The sequence below is a fragment of the Thunnus thynnus genome, chromosome 4 (genome assembly GCF_963924715.1).
Source record: "Thunnus thynnus chromosome 4, fThuThy2.1, whole genome shotgun sequence".
NCBI lineage: Eukaryota > Metazoa > Chordata > Actinopteri > Scombriformes > Scombridae > Thunnus > Thunnus thynnus.
The window spans coordinates 30,321,005-30,341,004 of NC_089520.1; the positions used below are offsets into that span (position 1 = coordinate 30,321,005).

The 20,000-nt window shown below is 41.3% G+C and overlaps 1 protein-coding gene across 12 annotated transcripts in view; it reads right to left on the reverse strand.

Annotated features, from left to right (window-relative positions):
- Nucleotides 1-719: 719 nt before the first annotated feature.
- Nucleotides 720-20,000, reverse strand: part of foxp1b (forkhead box P1b) — a 159,448-nt gene continuing 140,167 nt past the window's right edge. For 11 of the 12 annotated variants that reach the window (XM_067588292.1, XM_067588286.1, XM_067588289.1 and 8 more), the window contains 9 exons: nucleotides 17,921-18,008; nucleotides 16,514-16,597; nucleotides 11,861-12,065; nucleotides 11,582-11,658; nucleotides 10,770-10,871; nucleotides 9,371-9,492; nucleotides 8,445-8,514; nucleotides 8,063-8,229; nucleotides 720-5,404 (listed from right to left, as the gene is read on the reverse strand). In XM_067588292.1, the coding sequence (XP_067444393.1) occupies nucleotides 5,260-5,404; nucleotides 8,063-8,229; nucleotides 8,445-8,514; nucleotides 9,371-9,492; nucleotides 10,770-10,871; nucleotides 11,582-11,658; nucleotides 11,861-12,065; nucleotides 16,514-16,597; nucleotides 17,921-18,008 (1,060 nt within the window). In that variant the 3' untranslated portion in view covers nucleotides 720-5,259. Of the gene's footprint in view, nucleotides 5,405-8,062; nucleotides 8,230-8,444; nucleotides 8,515-9,366; nucleotides 9,493-10,769; nucleotides 10,872-11,581; nucleotides 11,659-11,860; nucleotides 12,066-16,513; nucleotides 16,598-17,920; nucleotides 18,009-20,000 lie in introns of those variants that run through there. The other variant, XM_067588297.1, reaches the window with a different exon arrangement.

A 20,000-nucleotide genomic window follows, 5' to 3' on the forward strand; every position in this document is an offset into this window, starting at 1 on the left:
TTTGTAATTGCTTGTTTCACAAGATTAAAAGTGCTTAGACTTGATCTCTGTCTCCTGTTTAGTGGCCAACATGACCTGCGCCACTGTCGTAAAAACGCAAGTCTTGGTCATCAGCATTAGCTCCTGTCACCAAATCCATATCGCTATTATTTCTAGAATTTTAATGCTGTTACAATTTATAGCTTATCAAATGCAGTTACCTAAATTGCTGTTAGGAAAAGACAGTTTAACTGTCTCTTTTTAATTACGATATAATTTAATGTTGAGGCTGAGATGAGAGTCCTGCAGCAGATGACAAACACAGGTCTGTGTTTAACTGTTCTGCAGGCTGAAATAATGAGGAAAACAGCGCTGAGATGGGTTATAAAGGTGTCATCTGTAAGGCAGCAAAAAACTCAAACATTCATGCTCCGTTACTGTTAATATAATAGCTGGTAATATATCTGCTAATGTGTTTCTATCAGCCAGAAATGTATTCATACAACTTTTGATGCATTGATTATCTTTACAGTAGATGACAGCTAAACAAAAAGTCTGCATTTTGTGATATTAAAACTTATGAATGCTATAAAAAGTGCATCTTCTCCGTGCAAGTCAAGATAAAAAAAAACAGCGTAAATGTGCTTAACTTTAAATTAAACCTTTCATCTGTCAACATTAGAGTTGAATTACATGTGATACAATAAAAATGTGAAAAAGATACAATGAGAGACTTGAGGAAACGTTCTGAACAACCAGCATTTTATTGCATGTTTAGAATGCTCACGTCAGTCATCGCCACTGACTACAACAGAGTGGTCTGCATCAGACAGACGAGGAATGATGAGGAGGTTACAGACTGATGGAAGTGATGAGCAATAATATTTCTCTATAAAAAAAAACAGGAAAAAAGAAACTACAGAGTACATCTTCAAAGAAATAAAAAAAATAAGAAAGAGAAATAAAAAGAAAGACAAGCTGCTGCAAGATGAGAGCACCGTGACAGCTCCTGGGCTGCCCCCCCTCCCACACAATCCCACCCTCCCCCACCCTCCCACCCCTCTCCATCTGGAAAAAAAAACCCCAAAGTGTGATGTGAGAGAGAGAAAGAGGGGGACGGAATGACAGCGGGCTGGATGGTTGGTGATGGATGAAACAATGGTGTTTTAGCTCGGGTGTGATGTTGGGAATCTGATGCCGCACGGTCGCAGTTTGCAAGACGTTACAGTCCGAGTCTCCTGCAGCGTCTAAACTTTGACATGTGTCCGCCTGCTGTGCTTGGTTTGACTCATTTACAATGACCCTTGAGATAAAAAATATAAATATCTTGATGCCAAACAAAACGCGGTGTGTGTTTAAACTACATGACATGGATGAGAAGGACACATCTTTGATGCGCGAGTAAATGAAATTTCTTTGAAAAAAAAAAAAAAAAAAGAAAGACAGCATTTAACAATATTCTTTACATCTTGGCACTGCATATTTTTCTTCTTTTTCCTATTAATTTCATATAAAATATCATTAGATTGATACACCCTTATATTATTACTGACCACTTAAACCATATTTTACCCCCCCATCTCTGTGACCCTGGGATTAGTCATGCAAGATATCTCCGTCTTGTAGAGGAAATATACCTGTCTGCCCTTTTCTCAGAGCAGTAATCTTTAACATACAGCCACAGAAGGCAGTGGTTGGACCATCAAAAGGAAGTATCAAAAACAGCTTAACACAAAGAGGGAAAAAAATCTGTACAAAATGCTTAGGTCAATGATAACAGAGAAAAGTCTGTTTTCTATATTACAGTTTAAAATCCAAAATCGGGGATAATCTCCCCCCCAGCCTGCCCCTGCCCAGCTCACCCAGATGTCTGCGTGGATGATGTGATTTTTTTTTTTTCTTTTTTTTTTTAAAGCAAGGATTACTAAGTAAAATACATTTGCAGCACAGTTTGCTATTCCAATACATACAGCAGTTTTTCTCATAGCTATTTCATAGTTAATACAAAGCAGTCGCGATAAAGCAAACATCATAACACAAATGTATTTTTTGATTTAAAAAAAAAAAAACAGAGAGAGAGAGAGAGAGAGAAGAAAGGACAGGAAAAGACAAAGGCTATACTGACATGTATGTACAACCTAATATTGGAACGCCCTTAAAACAACCCATCAGAGAACAGACTTTGACAGGATGAGTGGTGCCACACACAGCTGGGTGATATTTCCATGAACAAAAGGCCTGAGGTTTGGATTGGTTTGGCAAAAAAGGATGAAACCTTTAAGACAAACAAGCTCTAATTCCATTTTCTTTTTTTTTTTGTTTTTTTTTTGTCATTTTCTCTCTACAGTATCAGACTACACATGCAAGACATACAACTAAGTGCAACTGAGTGAAATGTTTGTTTTTTTTTCTCTCGTTTAATTGAATCATTCCCTATAGGTTTGAACTGAGGTATGTGTACTAACGGTTTTCTCATGCTGTTATCTTTAGTAATGTCAAGCTACACATGCTGAGAATGTTCTAATCTACCAGCGCTTTTCCTCCTTTTTGAATACCAAACAAACCAGCCAGAGACTGGGGGTTTGTGGATGAGCTTGGCCCTGTTCTCACGATCCTAGCCTGGCTGTTACTGACCCATCCCACAGCTGCCTGGATATTAAATACATCTTCTGGAAACCACAGATTGCCCTTTTCCTTTTCAGTTAATGAGCGGTGAACTTAGAAAATAATAATAACAATAACTGCCATAAAGTACCTTGTACCCAGCTTATTAGTTGACAGGAGTGTTTTTTAATATAAAAAGTAATAAGTTGACAGAAACTAAAACACAATCATAACGTCTTGCTGATCTTAACAAAGAACAGCGGAATCCCATCAAGACGCTAAAACCCCTAAAAAGTGGCATACAATCATTTAAAAAGGATACAAATGGAAAAGGAATAAAAGAAGAGAAACATTGAATCATTGTGTGGTCCAGTCGAAGTATAGAATCGTTTCACATTGTTCTCTGCAAAGCTTTTCCATTTACCGGTATATTTTTTCCTCATCAACTTTATCTACATACCCTTTATGTTGCACACAAATCTGCTCCTGACCAAAAAGCTCCCTTTTCCACTCACTGGCCCAAAGACAAAACGTTTCCCTAATTTGGTCATAATCTAGTCAGACTGTCAGCACCTCCCATTCAGTTTTGGTCACTGCAAACATTACTGCAGCTGTCCTGTTTGAGACACCCCCTTTGGTTTTTATAAAAATGAATGAAAACACCAGCTTGAGGAGCATTTCCCTCGATTCAGTCTGCCATTGGCTGGACACAGCTGATCACCCAATGGGAGAGAATGGAGGAGAGATATTTGGCCTTGTCTGCTATTGCATGGAACACACAACATTGACTTTGTAGTTTATCTTTGGTAGTCACAGAACAAGATATTTAAACACATCAACAACAACAAAAAAAGCCAAATAAAACATCAAATAATAATAATACTAATAATAAATAAAAAAAAATTAAAAGTGGTTGATTGCAATTGTCTTGAAATTCATGGTCTCTTTAAAATTTAACTGTCCGCCAAAGCTGGAATTTTGTTGCTGCTTCATAAAACCACAGTCGCTATGTGGATTCCACTCAGTTCAATGTTGGCTTTTTGGGTGACATTGAACGTCCAGGTATCCACATTCCCTAAATGGCATATCCTGGATGTTTGGGCCCTTGTGATGGCTGTCAAATGCTGGAATGTGCAATGTTTAGGTGTTATTGCAAGTCTTAGGACTTTTCCCTCAATGAAAGAAAACCAGCATTTCATCTGGTGTGCAATTATTAACACTCACTAAAACTTAAAACTAGTCATGCGCGTGATACAAATAAAATTGCAGGGAATGCACATTTATCTTCAAGCACGGGCTGGACTGAATGAAATTACAGTGTGGAAAACTCGACACATTTGATTAACAATGACAGTTGTGTTCAGGAATCACAATTAGTTGGTCTAAATCATTATCTCGCCGGTGCACACCTGACATTTTCATTTTCCTTTAAAAAACCCAGAGCTTGTAAGTGATCAGAAATTCTGTTGCAGCTCAACATGCTCTGCCGTGAGGGGCTGTTTTAAAGTATAATTTCATAAGGATAAATCATAACCTGCATGATTTCTCTGTCATTCATTCGCATCTTAAATTAAACTTCATTGATGCGTGGAGAGAGCCTTCATTATGAGTAGTGCATTGCCAATGGACTTCATGAGCAGGAGGGGGAGGAGGGAGGGAGGGAGGGTGGTGTGGGTGTGGGGGTGGGGGTGGGGGGGGGGTTGGAGGAATGGAGGGGGTGAGGAGTCGGGCTACATGTCAGAGTGGTGACTTTTCTGAAGATTGCGGAATAAATGACAGAAAAATACTACTTGGTATCAGACATTCTGCTTCATGTGTGTGTTTTAAAGAACAACATGAAAGGAAATCATAAACATTCATCATCAAGTGCTGACCACACAGAATCTCCACAGCATGGGCATGAGGTCTGATCAGTTTAAAGACAAAAAAAAAAAATAAAAGGAAAAAAAAGAAAAAAAAGAAAAAAGATGCAACATCAATTACAGCATTGAATGATGGAAAGACACATTATGTTGATATTTTATAGCCTCTTACCCCCCTAAAAATACACCCCAAAAAATCCCAACATCCCTCCCACCATAGATGGAATCAAACCAATGCAAAGTGTTGAAGGCAGTGACAATGAACAGAAGTCCGCACTCGCTCTCCCTCACACACACACACACACGCACACACACGGTGTAAATTAAATGTCAGTCATTCTCTCTCTCTCTTGAGTTTGTGGTCAGATGTGTGTGTCTTCAGGGAGGGAGGGAGAGAGAGAGAGGAGGGGGGAGGGGGAGAGACACGACCCCTCTGCAGTCCGCTGCGTGCAGTCCGTCCTGGCCGCACGGCGAGGGTCCCCGCCCGTTCTGGCCTCCCAACCTCTGACCACGAACACGTCGCCGCGTACCAAACAAGTCCATCCGACACATGAGTAGAAATAAAGTTTGTTTTTAAGCTTTACTTAAATCAAAAGTAGAAAGTAATCGAGAAAAAAAAGGAACCCTCATGCGGGGCGTATTCTGTGTGTTCTTGCTATGTTTTGTAATGGCACTAAAAAGTTACTTGGAGACATTTGAGAGCTGTCATCAGTGGCTGAGACTGCAGTTCAGTGTTTGTTATCTGCGGAGCGTTTCTGTCTCCCAGATGACCAAGACTGCCTCTGCCTCTGAGGCCAGGAGGGCGGCGCTAGCCTTACAGCATGTCATCATGGCCCTGGTCGTCGTCGTAATCTCTGTGGTGATCGAAATCTGGACTGTGATTGGCAGTCGTTACCAGGGAGAGGGGCCCTTCGTGGTCGTCGGGGTCCAGTGGTTCCTCCTTAACGCTGATGTGATGCCTGGAACAGGAGAAAAGTGTAAAAATGTAGATGCGCTCCAGTTATTCTTAACTTTATTATACCCTTTTTTTTTCAATAACCTTTCACACATGCAGGCACAAAACAGACCTGTGCTGATTCTGTTTATAAAGAAAGAAACAGGGGAACAAAAACAAATGTCTGGCTTCAGTGAGGCTGTGACTGGGGGCCTCACTGGTGCTGATGATAATTTCAGCTTTCTTTTGAGGTATTCCAATCCCAGCAAAGCTGCAGGCTTTTTATTTTCATGGCAACCGACAACAGGGTATTCACTTAGAATTGATAAATGAGGAAGATTAACAACGTGAGATGAGGATAGGAGAGAATGGACTCTGTGGAGCGAGTGGGCTGCCGTTGTCAGCCTCCTGGTGGTGGAGGATCAGCGGCGCGCTGTGTGTTCCCCTTCCTGCTCGTTAACATGCACAACCTGTGAGGCGGGTCTCCAGAGGACGACCCTGAGCCGGCTTCTATCATTAATCAACTTCAAGCAAACACAGCGACCAGACACCGCCATACATGCTTTAAACTCCAGAATTAATGCATATTTTCAACCAAGTGTCAATAAGGGAAGAAAAGCGCTGGCAGGAAAGGCGCGCGAGGAGAGCTGCAGCGGCGCACTCGGCACAACACTGTGATAAGAAACAGAGCCCTTATGAGAATAATAACGCTGTCACTTGTAAACAAGGCAAAAACATGAACCCCCCCAGCTCACAGCCTGGGCAAAAGAGCCACTAAAGAGATGAGATCTGCCAAATTTCTCATTACAGAAACAGAGCAGGAATAAAGCACAGGGGGAGAGCAGGCCTGGCTGTGGCAGAAAGGAAAAAAAAAAAAAACATTATGAGCAGCTGCAGGGGACTTGCCGCTCTAACCTGCGGTGCCAGCCTGCTGTAGTGGAGGTAGAGCGGTGTCAGGATGAGGCACCAGGCTCATTTACTATAACAACAAGGGACAACTGGCACATTCTTCATCACCAAAGCCCACATTTGATTTATTCACACCAGGATGTCTTGTGTGATTTGCAACTATTGTGATGGAGACTCTCATATGCTAATGAGCTGACATATTTTGGTGTAAATTATAAAAAGGGGAAAAAGTAAAGTCAGCTTTTCTATCATTTTCACATCAAAGTAACTCCACAAGTGCCGTTGCCTCAGGACTGACTCTGTGGCTGCAGGGCAGACATGAAATTGTTATTATTATGCTATTGAACTGCATGCTGATTCTACACTTTGCTTATAATTAGCCTTCTCTGGATACCTGAGTCTTGTCTGGCTGTTTAAGAGAAGTGCTCTGGTTTCCTCGCAGTATTAAAAAGCTGCGTCCTGTCAACCAGCAGTGCACTGGCACATGTGGAAAACACATGTTGTTACACAGTTAACAGCGATGATGAACTTGTATTAGGAACAGCGCGAGCCAAAGCATCACAGAAAAACAATGATACTTTTGAATGTGCTGGGTTATGGCTTCTTGCCTGAACATGAGGAGACTTCCACTGATGGAATATACACTTACTGCTACCGTATTTAACATTAATGCTCAATCCATAGACATGAAACACTGGGTATGTTTTGTTAATAAGAGAATAAAGTTATTTAAAAGCAAAAGAACATAGATTTAACTCATTTTGTACTTGTATAAAGCTTATACACATAATTATGGAAAAAGAGTTTGTGAGCTCTATCAGCCTAAAGATAGAAGCAGAGGGGCAGAGGGAGAAGCAGGCTGCCTTTAGGCCAGCACACCCATCCTGTCTCTGCCTTTCCTGTTCCACAGCCATGCTCAGAGCTATGTTCACAGTGATTAGGGATGGCACTTTCCTCCATTTGGCCAGGAGCTCATTACTGCACCTTTTTTTTTGTTTTCAGGCAGAATTTCCCCCAAGCTCAGACATTTCAGGAGGCCATCCCTGAGTCTACCCGTGCTGCACATCGGTGGTCTGCCCCCACATCTGGAAACGATGCAGCGTGTGCTGTATTATTTTAGGCTTCAAACAACTTAGCAGACACTCCTATACAACAAGTGAATGGGGAGCTGCGGTTTCCAGGCCGACCGCAACTTTCCTACATGAGAATCTTGGATGATGTCCTCCAGACTAATTATGCTTTTGTGTTGTTTTTCTTTCAACGGCTCCGAGGCGTTTCTGAATGTGTTGCAGCTCATGTTTCACCGTGTCGGAGCCAACAGCTCTGTCACTTCGTGTTCTGGCATTTTGTAAATATTTTAACAAATTGGAATGCTGATTATGGCGAGACTCAGCAGACAGCAGGACACATAAAGGGGAGTTCATAAACTTGCTGTTAAAATAACAGAAGGGCTCCGGTCTTTTCTTCTCTGCCGGTCTGGTGATGGAAGCCTCTAAAAGGTGGAGTTTCCTTTTCTACAGGGAGGCCAGCCACAGCTCTGGCCATGACCCCACACACCACTCCAATATCATCCCTTTATTTATTGTCCTCTATGGCATTGTTTCCTTTTCATCTAATGCCATGTGTTAGGTAATTTTAGTGCATTTTGGGTGGGCAGGGACATTTTTTTCTGTCTACATCTATTTGCAGTGTTGCTGTCTCAGGGGAGTAAGCAGCTGAAACTTTTTTTCTTAGACAGACTGTGGTGGAGATAGAAAGCTTGTGTGCCACTCACATAGCTGGCAGAGGCGAGCGTCCCGGGCTGCTGTCACTGCCGTTGCTGTTTCCATGGTCCATCGCTCCATTCATCTCCTCGCGGATGGCGTTGGCCAGGGAGTTGAGGGTGGGACTTCCAATAGAAGCAGTAGTGTATAGAGGTATGTTGTTTTCTGCCATTGAAGCCTGAAAAGCAAAGCCCGAAGCATTAAATGTGAAACGGAAGAGAGTTGTCAGCATTTTCTCAGTTGCCCATCACTCTTTTCATACCAGTACATCCCCACGAAAAACAAAGACTAAGTGACCCGGCATATGAGTCGGAGACAGACTTTTATTTTTTTTTATTATTTTTTGGAGTTCTGAGTGAGGCAGCTGAAGATGAGGTCACATTTTATTTTTACCTGGAAGGCAGCAGAGAGGGTCGGACCATAGCCCAAGCTGGTCTGAATGTTCTTCACTAAGGCTGGACTTCTGCAAACAGAAAAATTGAATTACAACCACAGACTCATGTCTCACCTAGCAAGCATTCCTGAGCTACAGTATTATATTTCCTAAAAAGAAATCAATGCACTTTGTATAAGTACTAAATACATTAACTGGTGTAGTAATGTGGATATTAAGGCTTTAGTTCTAAGATGTTCAATCACTTGACAATACCACACAACTATCTTCAACACTTTGCATTTCATGAAGGGAAGAATAGGTTGATGGAGGCAGATCTTGTGAAAGCATGATGGGTGAAGAGCTTAACACAAAAAGCATGATGGCAACACCGAGGGAGGGAGCATGCAGGTGGGGTTTTGCGTCTGGAGTTTGCAGGCGCAGGCGGAAGTGCTTACTGTACGAGCAGCTCATCAAAGTTCTCATCAGCGGCGTATTTCCGAGGGCGGCCTCGCTGTATGTGGCGGCCGCGCTTAAACTCCTCATCATCAACAGTCCAAAAGGACCCAAACTCATCCTCTACTCTCACAAAGCACTTATGCAGGGAAAGGTTGGTGCGAATGGCACCCTGGGAAAGCAAACCAGCAGGGACAGCCAGATGCAGATGCAGTGATCGACAGCACAGAGGACGGACACACAGACAGACACAGGGAGGAGGGGAGAGGGTGAAGATCAAAATGAAAATAAGCGTAAGCCATTGTTGGTTGTGATGCATCACCAAAAGGCTTCTACAAGCATGAAGGGGAGGCACGCCAAAGCAAGCAGGGACTTTGGACGTTATGGCACACAGACAATGAGATGGAGCAGCAACAGCAGCAGCAGCAGCCTCTTCCCATCAGTCAACGGTGAGACAGACGCTAGCCAGGGCTCAAAAGTCCAAACCTACCCACTGATCTTTTGAGGCCGTCTCTTTTGGAACTCTAGTTCGTCGACTGTCCACACAGCCCCTTTTACGTTTTCTACTCGCACAAAACACTTGTGAAGACTAAGATTATGCCGGACTGCATTCTGCAGTTGGTGTAAAAACAAAGAGAGAAAGAAAAGGTTGCTATCAGTACAGTAAACATGTCTTCATGGGAAAATGTCATTACAAAGAAAAAATATTTTGACAGCCACTGGATGAAACCTGAAGGAAAACAATAAATAAACCAGAATATTATTGGCAGTAACTGATCCTGAAGTTTCAAATGACTTGAACAACACATAAATATTTCCTAGTTTCCATGGCAATAATCCTGTGTTAGTGACATCTCTTTTCTATCATTCAAAAGCTGTGATTTCTGATCAGTCAGTAATAAAAGTAATGAGTGAGATGTAGAACACTAGATTTTTATTTGCAGAAAAGTTTCTGGTCATTTTGACAGTAAAAAAAGAGCTATTGAAATTTAAATCCAGGGTCCAGTCCAAATCATTTAGGCATGAAAGTAGACCTGCATACATCATCCCTTTGTTATTCCAGGAGCTATGCTGAGTGCATGTGCATATAGTAGGGGTGTGTGTGTGTGTGTGTTGAGAGAGAGAGAGAGAGATAGAGAGAGAGAGAGAGAGAGAGAGTTGTGGAATCCAGTGTTTATAACACCAATGTGCCCCTATGGAGGGGCTGTCAGTAAGTGTGTAACCTGATGGAGGACGGGGGTGGAGCAGAGTAATGGTGGTGTTGGAGGTGTGTGTGTGTGTGTGTGTGTGTGTGTGTGTGTGTGTTAGGTCTCTTCCAGCTCCATGTGGCAGATCAGCTAAGGCTTAGGAGAGGCTTTCAGTGCTTCATCAATGTCTTTCTCATTCAAATCTTACTCTCTCTGACTCCAGTCATTTCTGTTTTTTAGGTTGTTGTTTTGTTTTCTTTTTCTTTGTGTGTGTGTGTGTACGTGCACATTTGTGGCTTGGTGGAAAACAGAGTGTTCCCTTCTGAAGTGAGTGTGAGGGGCTCAGCCAGGAGTCACTGGCAGAGCACTGCTATGTTAAACTAATGCCACCCACCACCAGAACATCCCCACATATTACAGGGAGATTGTTTTTTTCTTTTTTCTTCGCTCTCTGTCTCTCATTTTTTCCTTTTTTACAAGAATGCACATATTCATCTCCTTGGTTTTTCTATGTGGTTCATATGTTTGTTTAATGGGTGGTTCATTTGGACAGAATAAGTGGTGTATTGTTATGCATTTGGGTAGAGGTTCATTTATAGAGGTATTATGCCTGGCTATCATTTAATTCTCCCTAACATCAACACAATGTCTCCCTTTTTTCTGGTACTGGTTTGACAAAGTCAGAAGGAACAGCAAAATTACCTTCCACGTCGCTGCGTTGCGCCTAAAATATGCAAACATTCGTGTGAACCAGTTGTAGATTTCGTTTAGTGTTAGCTGCTTTTCTGGAGATTCAAGGATTGCCTGGATGAGGAACAGTGACAGAAACAAACATTTAAAATTTTGCTCCCTTCACAAGATGATCAATAATTCACAAGAGGCATGCAGTTTTGTGTGTGTTCTCTCGTGAAAGACACAGACAACAGGAAAGAAACTGTCACTGTAAAGTGTACTCTTTACTCTGTTTATGCAAGTCTCCTGCACTTTTCATTCAAAACGGCAGATTTGAATATATTTTCTTTTGTGGGTGTAGATGAAGGGCAAGCGAAAACATTTCTCAGGCAGATTACAGGGCAGCAATTATGGCCGGCTCAGATTAATTCCTGAGATCCCAGATTACTGTGGCCCAGCGATAATTGACTGGCCATCTTAAAACAGGTTCATCCCTACTGTTGTGTGAAATGAATTTGGTAATAATCACAGCCACTGAAATGCTTAATCAAATGCAATTGTCATTTGTGGCTGTTTTTTTGAATCCCGTACGCATTCTTGCACTCATTTGAAGATGGTTAATCTGCTCCTCTGTCTAAATTGCATTTGAAATTTAACAAGGAATGAACAGAGAAAAAAGTGCAACTAAAAGGAGTTTGTGTCCTTCTAAAAAGCTGAATGTACAACTGATGTATTTCCTGCTATGAGGCAGGGTGGGGGATGTTGAAGGTCCTATTCTCTAAATCAAACAGATTATGAGGGTTGTACGCAGCAAAGAGTGCATTCACAAGTAGAATCCTTACCTGTCTTATTAGTGAGGCGTACGTGAACGGCGGTCTAACATCTGCATTCATGTAAAACTCTTTGTTCTGACTGATATCTGTATGCAGGAAACAAACACAAACTGTGTCAACATGGGATAAAATGATCAACAATAGCGTCATTATGGTGTTATTACTTGGCTGTGTGTATATATAAATATATATATGTAGTTAGAGTGTAAGTTATTGAGCAGGGCAGATGAATGTGCTGTTCCATGTCTGTATTTGTACATGTGACTATGTATGTTTATCCTGCAGTACCTGGAGAGATGGGCATGTTGTACTTTTCTGAGTAGCGCCGTCGCATGGGGCCCACGCTGTGGAGGCTGTTGGCTGTGATGACGGAGTGAGTCTGGGAGAGGGGTGTGAGTGGTGCTGTGGGTGTGGTGGGGGTCTGGGGCAGGCTCAGAGGAGGAGAGGCCTCAGGGGCCGACTTGGACAATGTGATGTTGGACACCAAGTTGAGCTGAGGAGAGGAAACCAGACCACGACCAAAACACAGAGAGAAACACAGACAGACAAGAGCTCAGTTAGTCCTCTAATTACCCCCGTGTCTCACACGCCTCATAGACTATGAATATCTCCCCTCTAATTGCAGGCGGCCCTGAGATGATCCATGAACGTTCGCTAAATGTTTGGAAAACAACCCTGGAGCCCCGCTCCTCCACTCTCCACCTCCTCTATTCTTCACGCTTAGCCCTCTCCTACCTCCCTCCCTCTCACTGCCGTGTCAGGCCCGCGTCCCAGCTTTCTGTTTCAGCGGCTTTGTTTAATCTTTTGTCCCTCCTTGGACAACACACCCCCACTTCATCCTCTCACTGTGGGTCCTCAGCATGGTAACCAGTGAGGGTTGAGTAGGGAAGGGAAGATGGGCGGCCTGAACAGCTCTGAAAAATGACAGTGTGATTCTCACCTACCGCTGAGCAGCCCCACTAATAAGGTAGCCAGAGGAAGAAGCCAATCTGGGCTAATTACAAGATGAAATTGTATTGTGAGGACTCTAATTAGGAGCTGCTCATGGAGGTGATCTGATGATTAACTATTGTATCTGACTGACCTCTATCATCAGGGCCACGATGGCCACAGCAAAGATGGCTCCATAGTATTTTCATGGACAGCCGTATGTGTGAATGTTTGGTTTTTCCACTGAGGCCTGTGTGCGTGGATGGGCTGGGCAGACTAAGGAGAAGGAGGGATCTAAGTGATAATAGCTACAAGGTAAACTAATTATGGCAAGTGCTCGAAAGGTATAGCATGGCTTCCAGCAGCTGTGGCGGCTGCGAGCCAAGTGCCAAGCCTCCATCCTGGAGCTGCAGTCAAGTGGAAAATTCTAGCCTGACCCCTGCTCCAGCTATTAATTGGCAGGAAAACTAATGACACATATACATATTCCCACAAAATTGTTCTAATTGCTAATTTGCAGAAGGAGGCCAGTTTCCAAATTAAACATGACTTCAGACTGTGAGAATAAGAAAGAGGAAAAAATACACAGAGAGAGAAATAGCGAGCTGAAGAAAGAGACACAGTATGGGCAGAACAGATCACATCTTTGACATCATTTGTTGATTACAGCAGTGGGATCAGATGTCTTAATTTCTGCTGATAATGGCGTGGAGGCGATGGTGAATCAGAGGTGAAAGGGAACATTTTTTTTAACACAAAAACACATTCCACCAAATTCCCAATCACATAATTAACACTCATGACCAACAGGTATAATATAGATATCTATATCTCCATAATTTAGTGTAGACATGGAACTTGCATAATAATATTGTGGCAGGGGAGATTTTAATTTTATTTTATTTTATTCTATTATCTATTAATGTATTTGGCATTTTGAAATGATTAATTTGCAAACTGCTCTCACAAAAATGTGTGACATTTGTTTTTTCTTATTCTCCCATTTTTAACAAATGTGTCCAAGTCCTCACAATGTCTATTTATATTTGAGGAGGCTGAACTCTGCCTTTTGGCACAGTCTGCCCAAATAATTTGGATTACTGCTAGGATGCAAAAATGTAGACTACATCCTTACAACAGTAGTAGAAGACATGTTATTCTAAATCTTGAACAAAATAAATCACACTTGGGTTAGTGTGTTTCTGACACAATGCTATCAATAGAATGGGGCTGTGGTGTTGACTTCTCTTCCTGTGGATTAGCAGGCTTTGTTTCATGTTTCATCCATATTCCCTGGCCATAAACACAGAGAGGCTTCAACAATGGGCCAGACAGGCTGGTAATAGCCTTGCCTTTGTTTGCCTCACCATTTGGGCTCACTCCAGTGCCTAGACAAAATGAGACTTCAGACTGAAATTAATTAAATGGTAATTGGTGATCTAATTATACTGGCTTTGACTCGGCAAGCTGCTAAAGAAAATAAACAAAAAGTCCCTCCTTAATTATGTATGGCGTAAAAGGTCAGATTTCTGACAAGAATGCTTAGTGACACCGAGTGCAGACACCCACCCACACACACACACACACACATACACAGGCAAATACAAACACACACATACACAGGCATGCATACACACACAGAAACACGCATTGGTAATGGCACATTTTATTTTGATCTCCCCCCACCCCCCCGCCCCCCGCCCTTATCCACCTCAGAAGAATAAAATGAATCCTATTCATTTGACGTCGTGCATGCACAGTGTCAGTTTGTTTGTCTTTAATTATAACTAAATGTATACCAGCAAATTCATCTGAGCTCCTTTGCTATGACGGTTGGCTACTTATACATGACTTTATTATATGCAACAGCACAGAACAGCAGAAAAGCATAACTAGCAATTACTGGAAGAACACAAATGTTTCTTCAGAGTGGTTGTATCGCCCGTCAGCTCTGAGAATTGTTTCATTCTGCATCTGCTCAGAGGAGGTTTTTTTTGGTGGCCACATCTGATGCTGCAATCTCACTAAAGCTTCAGTGGGGCCATGGGCCCTGACCTGTGTAAGTCCTCCACTCACCCAGCCAAAGCCAGACATATTTATCATAGCATTTCATAGCAGCTCGCAGCAGGCAAAGCGGCACTGGAGAATAGGAGTCTATTTATTTGAATAAAAATCCCAGCTTGCCCCCTTGAGAGTGTTAACGCTGAGCTCTGACACAGCCATTCTCACAGGCCCCAGGGAGAGAGGAGAGGTAGCGAACTCAAGATGCTATCTCCCGCCCCTACCACTTTTCATATACAAATGTCCCTGTGTCAGAGCCCTCGTTTTGCACTCTAATCTACACAATCAGTGTGTGTGACACATGCACAGCTTTAACAGACAGCCTATTGTCGTTCGACATCTCCAGGCGCTTTATGTTGACTGGCTGCGCTGTGTGGAGCACACATGCAGCCTCTGCACGTCAATAGCCACCTCTCTGACTGTAAATAAATGATCCAAGCTGCACAATGTGTTGAGAGACAGGACTCCTGCATGTATATTGTGCATTTGTGTGCATGTGTGCATGTTTGATTTCTAATTCACGCCCTGCAGGAAAATGATCTTTTCACATTTGGCTGTCTGAATGAACTGTCATGCAGACTGAAATATGGTGCTGAGGCCCCTTCTTAAACATGACAAAACAGTGCAGAGCAGACACTAAAATGCCATATGTTAAGCCCTTGCCCCTATAGGATAGGGATTAAGCAGTAGGGTTTATGGCATGACATATATTAAGAGTGATAAGCATGATCTTTGGAATGTGTCACAAAGATAATAAATTGATCTGTTTATTTATTTCACAATTTCAGGTGTATACCTGAAACAAATTCTGGTCAATCACCAGTGTATAACATATACTCAAAACAATCCTACAAGATCATAATTTTTACTAAATGACCTTTGTTCACTCTCTGGTGAACAGAGGTTCAATCACAAATTCTGGTGTTGACTTGTATGCCAAACGCCATTTAAATAACATTTAAGTTAAAACTACAACTTAAACTAAAATCACAAATTCTGTTGAGATGTTAATGCATCAAAAAAAAAAAAAAAAAAGTCAAATTACGTTTTTTTTTCTTCTGAATGCCCGACTGAAAGAAGTTAGACCATGACCCAATATTAGCCTATGTTGAGATGAGATTTTACCAAATACTTTAAAAGGATGGCTGAGGGTAATTCCTGACAACTCTTTAACCCTAAATGAGGATTAAAAAGTCCCCAGGGAAGCATCTCTTATCATCTACAATAAAATCCATATTAAAATCAAAACCAGCAGGTGCTTTCACCTCCTATATTTTGGAATACCACATTTTGACATCATCTAGCAATCACCTCAGCAATGTTCTTTCTAGATCACTAAGCAATATCTTCTTTCAATATATCAATTGATCAACAACATCTTAAAATAACACACTTTTCGACACTTTCGTTTATTACTTCAATAGAAGTATTGTTAAAGATTTAGCATTCTTTTTCTTTCTTTTTTTTGATTATTTGACATGCATTCGTATGAATTTGTTGTTGGTGTTTTAATAAATGTTTCTTATCTGACCCTATGTTATCTGACAGGAAAGCACTTCGTAACTTTGCTTTTAAAAGCATTAAAAATAATATAATAAATAATCTATCTATAAAATATAATATCTATTATTTGCTGTTATTAATTATTATGCCTATTTTCCTGTGCTTTCCCATCTTTTCTGTTTGCTCAAACAGGCACTGGTTCTCTGAAGCTGAGATGGGGGCTGTTACAGAGTGCATCCAGTCCATCACAGACACCAAATTGAATCTCGGATGTCAGCAAATGTGGTCCAAACAATATTTACTGTCTCCCTCAAGACAACAGCTGTTTTTATTTAGCAGATAAATAAGAAGATGGAGGAATGGACTAATGAATACATGTGTGCCAATTAGGACAAACAAAAGGATGGGGGAGGGACAAGAGAGACGTATGACAGGGTTGCTGCTCACCGGCTGTGGGGTGGCTTTGGGCTCCGTGGACTTGACATGAAGGTGCGTCATCATAGCTTGCAGACGCTCTTTATCTTTTGCTAGCTGTAATGAAGAAGGAGAACACATTACATTTTTCATGAACACACACACACAGAAAAAAATCTATTTCTTTACAAATATTAATTCCATACATCCCTTTGCAGTGAAGGCACGGGTTCACAATGAGTGTGTTTGAACAAATCGATATTTTTGCTCTTGGGATTGTGTAATTATTTGTTTTCAAAATGCTTTTGGAAGCTGTCAACAGCTCTCCACTTCAGACAATCTAACTACTCCAATTCAAGGTTAAAATATACTGCATCTCATAGCCAATAACAAGCCCAGGCCCCTTCTACCTGTCTGAAACTCAGCGCTGTCTTAGCTGCCAGCTTAAATTATGGTGATAGGCTGCATGCAGAGGAAGTCTGTGTCTGATAAACCTTCGCTCCATCTCTCTGGATAATACACCACCAGAGCGGAAATAACAGGACGTTGGTATGGTGTAATGTTTGAGCAACTGAACTCTCATTGTTTAAGGTTAACATTCTGTAAACCACAACTGTTTTATATTCATAATCAGTCATTTTTGGAGTACTACATGGGTAACATGTGATGTGAATATTGCACAAAATCTGGAATACATTACATTTGATCCTTGCTAATATTTGCTTAGAAACTCTAGCAGCCAGCAATTAATGAAAAAAATAGTTTGATGTTATGGTTCGTTTTATAAATGCTAATAAACAAGAGCAACCTTACATTAGCATAGTGGTCATGCTCACCATGTAAGCCCACCACTGTCACACAGACACACTTAGGACTCGCTCGCCATTACAAAGTCCCCTTAATGGAATGACAGTGAACCATGTCTTTTTCCATAAGTGCACTCTTAATGTCCACGTGCATATTTTTCTTTCTTGCAGAGAAAGACCACTCATAGAAGACACGGTATTAGAATCACTGATTATCAACAGTTTTCTGTGTGCGGTGGGCAACAATAATCTTGCTGTTCCTTTAACTCACTCAACATTGAGCTCCCGTCCACACTACGCTGCCGAGTCATTTCACCAAGTGTTTTATTGTTGGTGCTAAACAGTTAAAAGTCATAAATAACTTTAAAACCCAGTAAAATTCAAAATGTAATTATCTTCTCTACTTAGCCCCGGGCCCTTCATATATCTTTTCCTGGCTGTCATGCATACATAACACATTTTTAATGACTAGTTACTTGCAAATGTACAAAATTATTTCATTCTGCTGCCCCCCTCCATGTGTGACCCCATGGCTGATATCAGACAGGCAGGGAGGGGTTCGGCAGACACTGCGGAAGTGTCAGGAGAAGAAGACACATAAATATTTGGGCCAAAACAAACGCTGAGACAATACCTGCAGCTCCAGCTGTTGTACGACCTGCATTTGCACCCGACACTGGGCCGTGCTCCTGTCATCAAGGGCATGCTCATTGTTAAGATGCCTGGAAAACAAAAAACAGAGAACACACAAAAAAGCTGATATCAGTTTGGCTTTCACCTTCTGTAGCCTCTTAGATGTAAGAAACAAAGTCCTGTGATGTCTGCTTTAATGACGCAATGTGGCAATTGAATAAAGCACAATGCATAGAGAATATGTGGTAACGTTTAGGTAAATACTATGCACAGCTTTAACATGCAACGTCTCAAGAACCAGAAGAAATATTATTATTATATTATTATTTTAACATACAAGAATGACACTTAATATTTTATGACAGTCATGTCTGCTCCACCTACAGCACACAGATAAGAGGAATGATTAAAGAATTTCAGTTTGGACTCCTTGCCCTGATATCATTTCTTCTCATTGCAGCTTCACTTTGCCTGGTCGGATTTGCCCTCTTTTGGGTGTTTTTTCTATTAATTGTGTCAATAAAATTAAGAGAATTCAAATAAAGCCGGGGACAACAGGGCGAGGAGATGGGATCTGTCACCAACTTGAATTATGGATATAATTATGCGTGATTATTTTATATGGCGAAGATGTTCTCTTTTCCTGTACGTTTATAACTAATCTAAATAAGTAGCTCGCCGGGCAGCAGACAGGGTTTTTTCTGTGATTTATATAAAATGGTGGAGATAAGGTTCACGAGTGAAGGAAATATGATTGGAGGAATTTTATCAGCCGCCGCATGAATTACTGTTTGAAAATGCTTATGCAGGGGCATTTCATTAATCATTTAATCATAATCCGAGCAGGATGTTTGAACTGATTTCACAAATACCCTTTCATTTCACTACTTCATTATGCTCGCTAATGGATCCAATATATTATATATATCATAAATTATATCACATCTTCGGTGACCATGTAGGTCACTGTCACCAGGCATGTCTCTGTGTGCACACAGTGGCGCCAGCAGATGGGAGAGAGGTGTGTAACGCGCCTGGCTTTTCAAATGCACTTTTTCTGTCATTTACTGCAAATCAAAAATAGCCAGAGTCAACCTGTGAAGGCACAGTGTTGTCATTATGGCGTTATGATAGCCCAATAAATTTGATGCCATTGCTTTACGTACAGACAACACATTTGTGCATTAAACACCACACATACACTCAGAAAACAGACAGATGTGAGGGGAAGGAAAATTGATAGTGTTCTGCTCGAAATGTGAAGGTTTCTGTTCAGCTGCGGTGTTTTCAACCTTGAGGTAAATGATTTAAATCTTTATGGGAAATGTGGTCTCTTCCCCCCGTTCAGGTCTTCCTATTGTGTTTTGATAATACATTTTTCAAAATGACTGTGATATACATTCAGCACTTGAAGTTAATTATTGTGGCGAAAAAGAAATTAAAAAGGCATATTTAAAGAAAGCGTGGCCAATAACCCCCTCGCTGAAATCAATTCAGACTTCTCTGAGCTTTCCATTTGTTTGAGTCAAATAAATGCCCATTTAATTAAGTAGGCTGGAAAATGAAACTGGTAAACATTTCAGGACATCTTACTAAATTTCAAAGAAGAAAATAATAGGTAAAGACGTTTCAACTTCAATTTAACTGGCACAGACTGAATTTTCAATGAAGGGTGGCCTACGTGAGCAGCTTTGGAATTTCTCTGTTCATAGGAGACATGTGCCCTGCTTCTTTTCATCCTTTGTTACATTCCACTTTATTTCTTCTAATGACATGGAGAGTCACAGTGCATAATTAATAGGAAATGAAATATTCAAATGGCCCTAATGCAGCCTTGAGAGGAGTGTCTGGACACGGGAGCAGGGGATACGGGGAATTGACATCGAGAGAGACTATGAACGTTGGCATGTGTCACTTTCTGGACTTCAAATGAAGGCACTTTTAAAAGCTCTCTGGCAGGATGACAGTCCCTAATGTAAATTACCACAATAAAACAAGTTAAATAGACATTCCTGCAACAGTCGGCTTTTTACATATCAGTTAGTTTGCCTACAATTTTTTTCTTTTACAATTTCTAATTA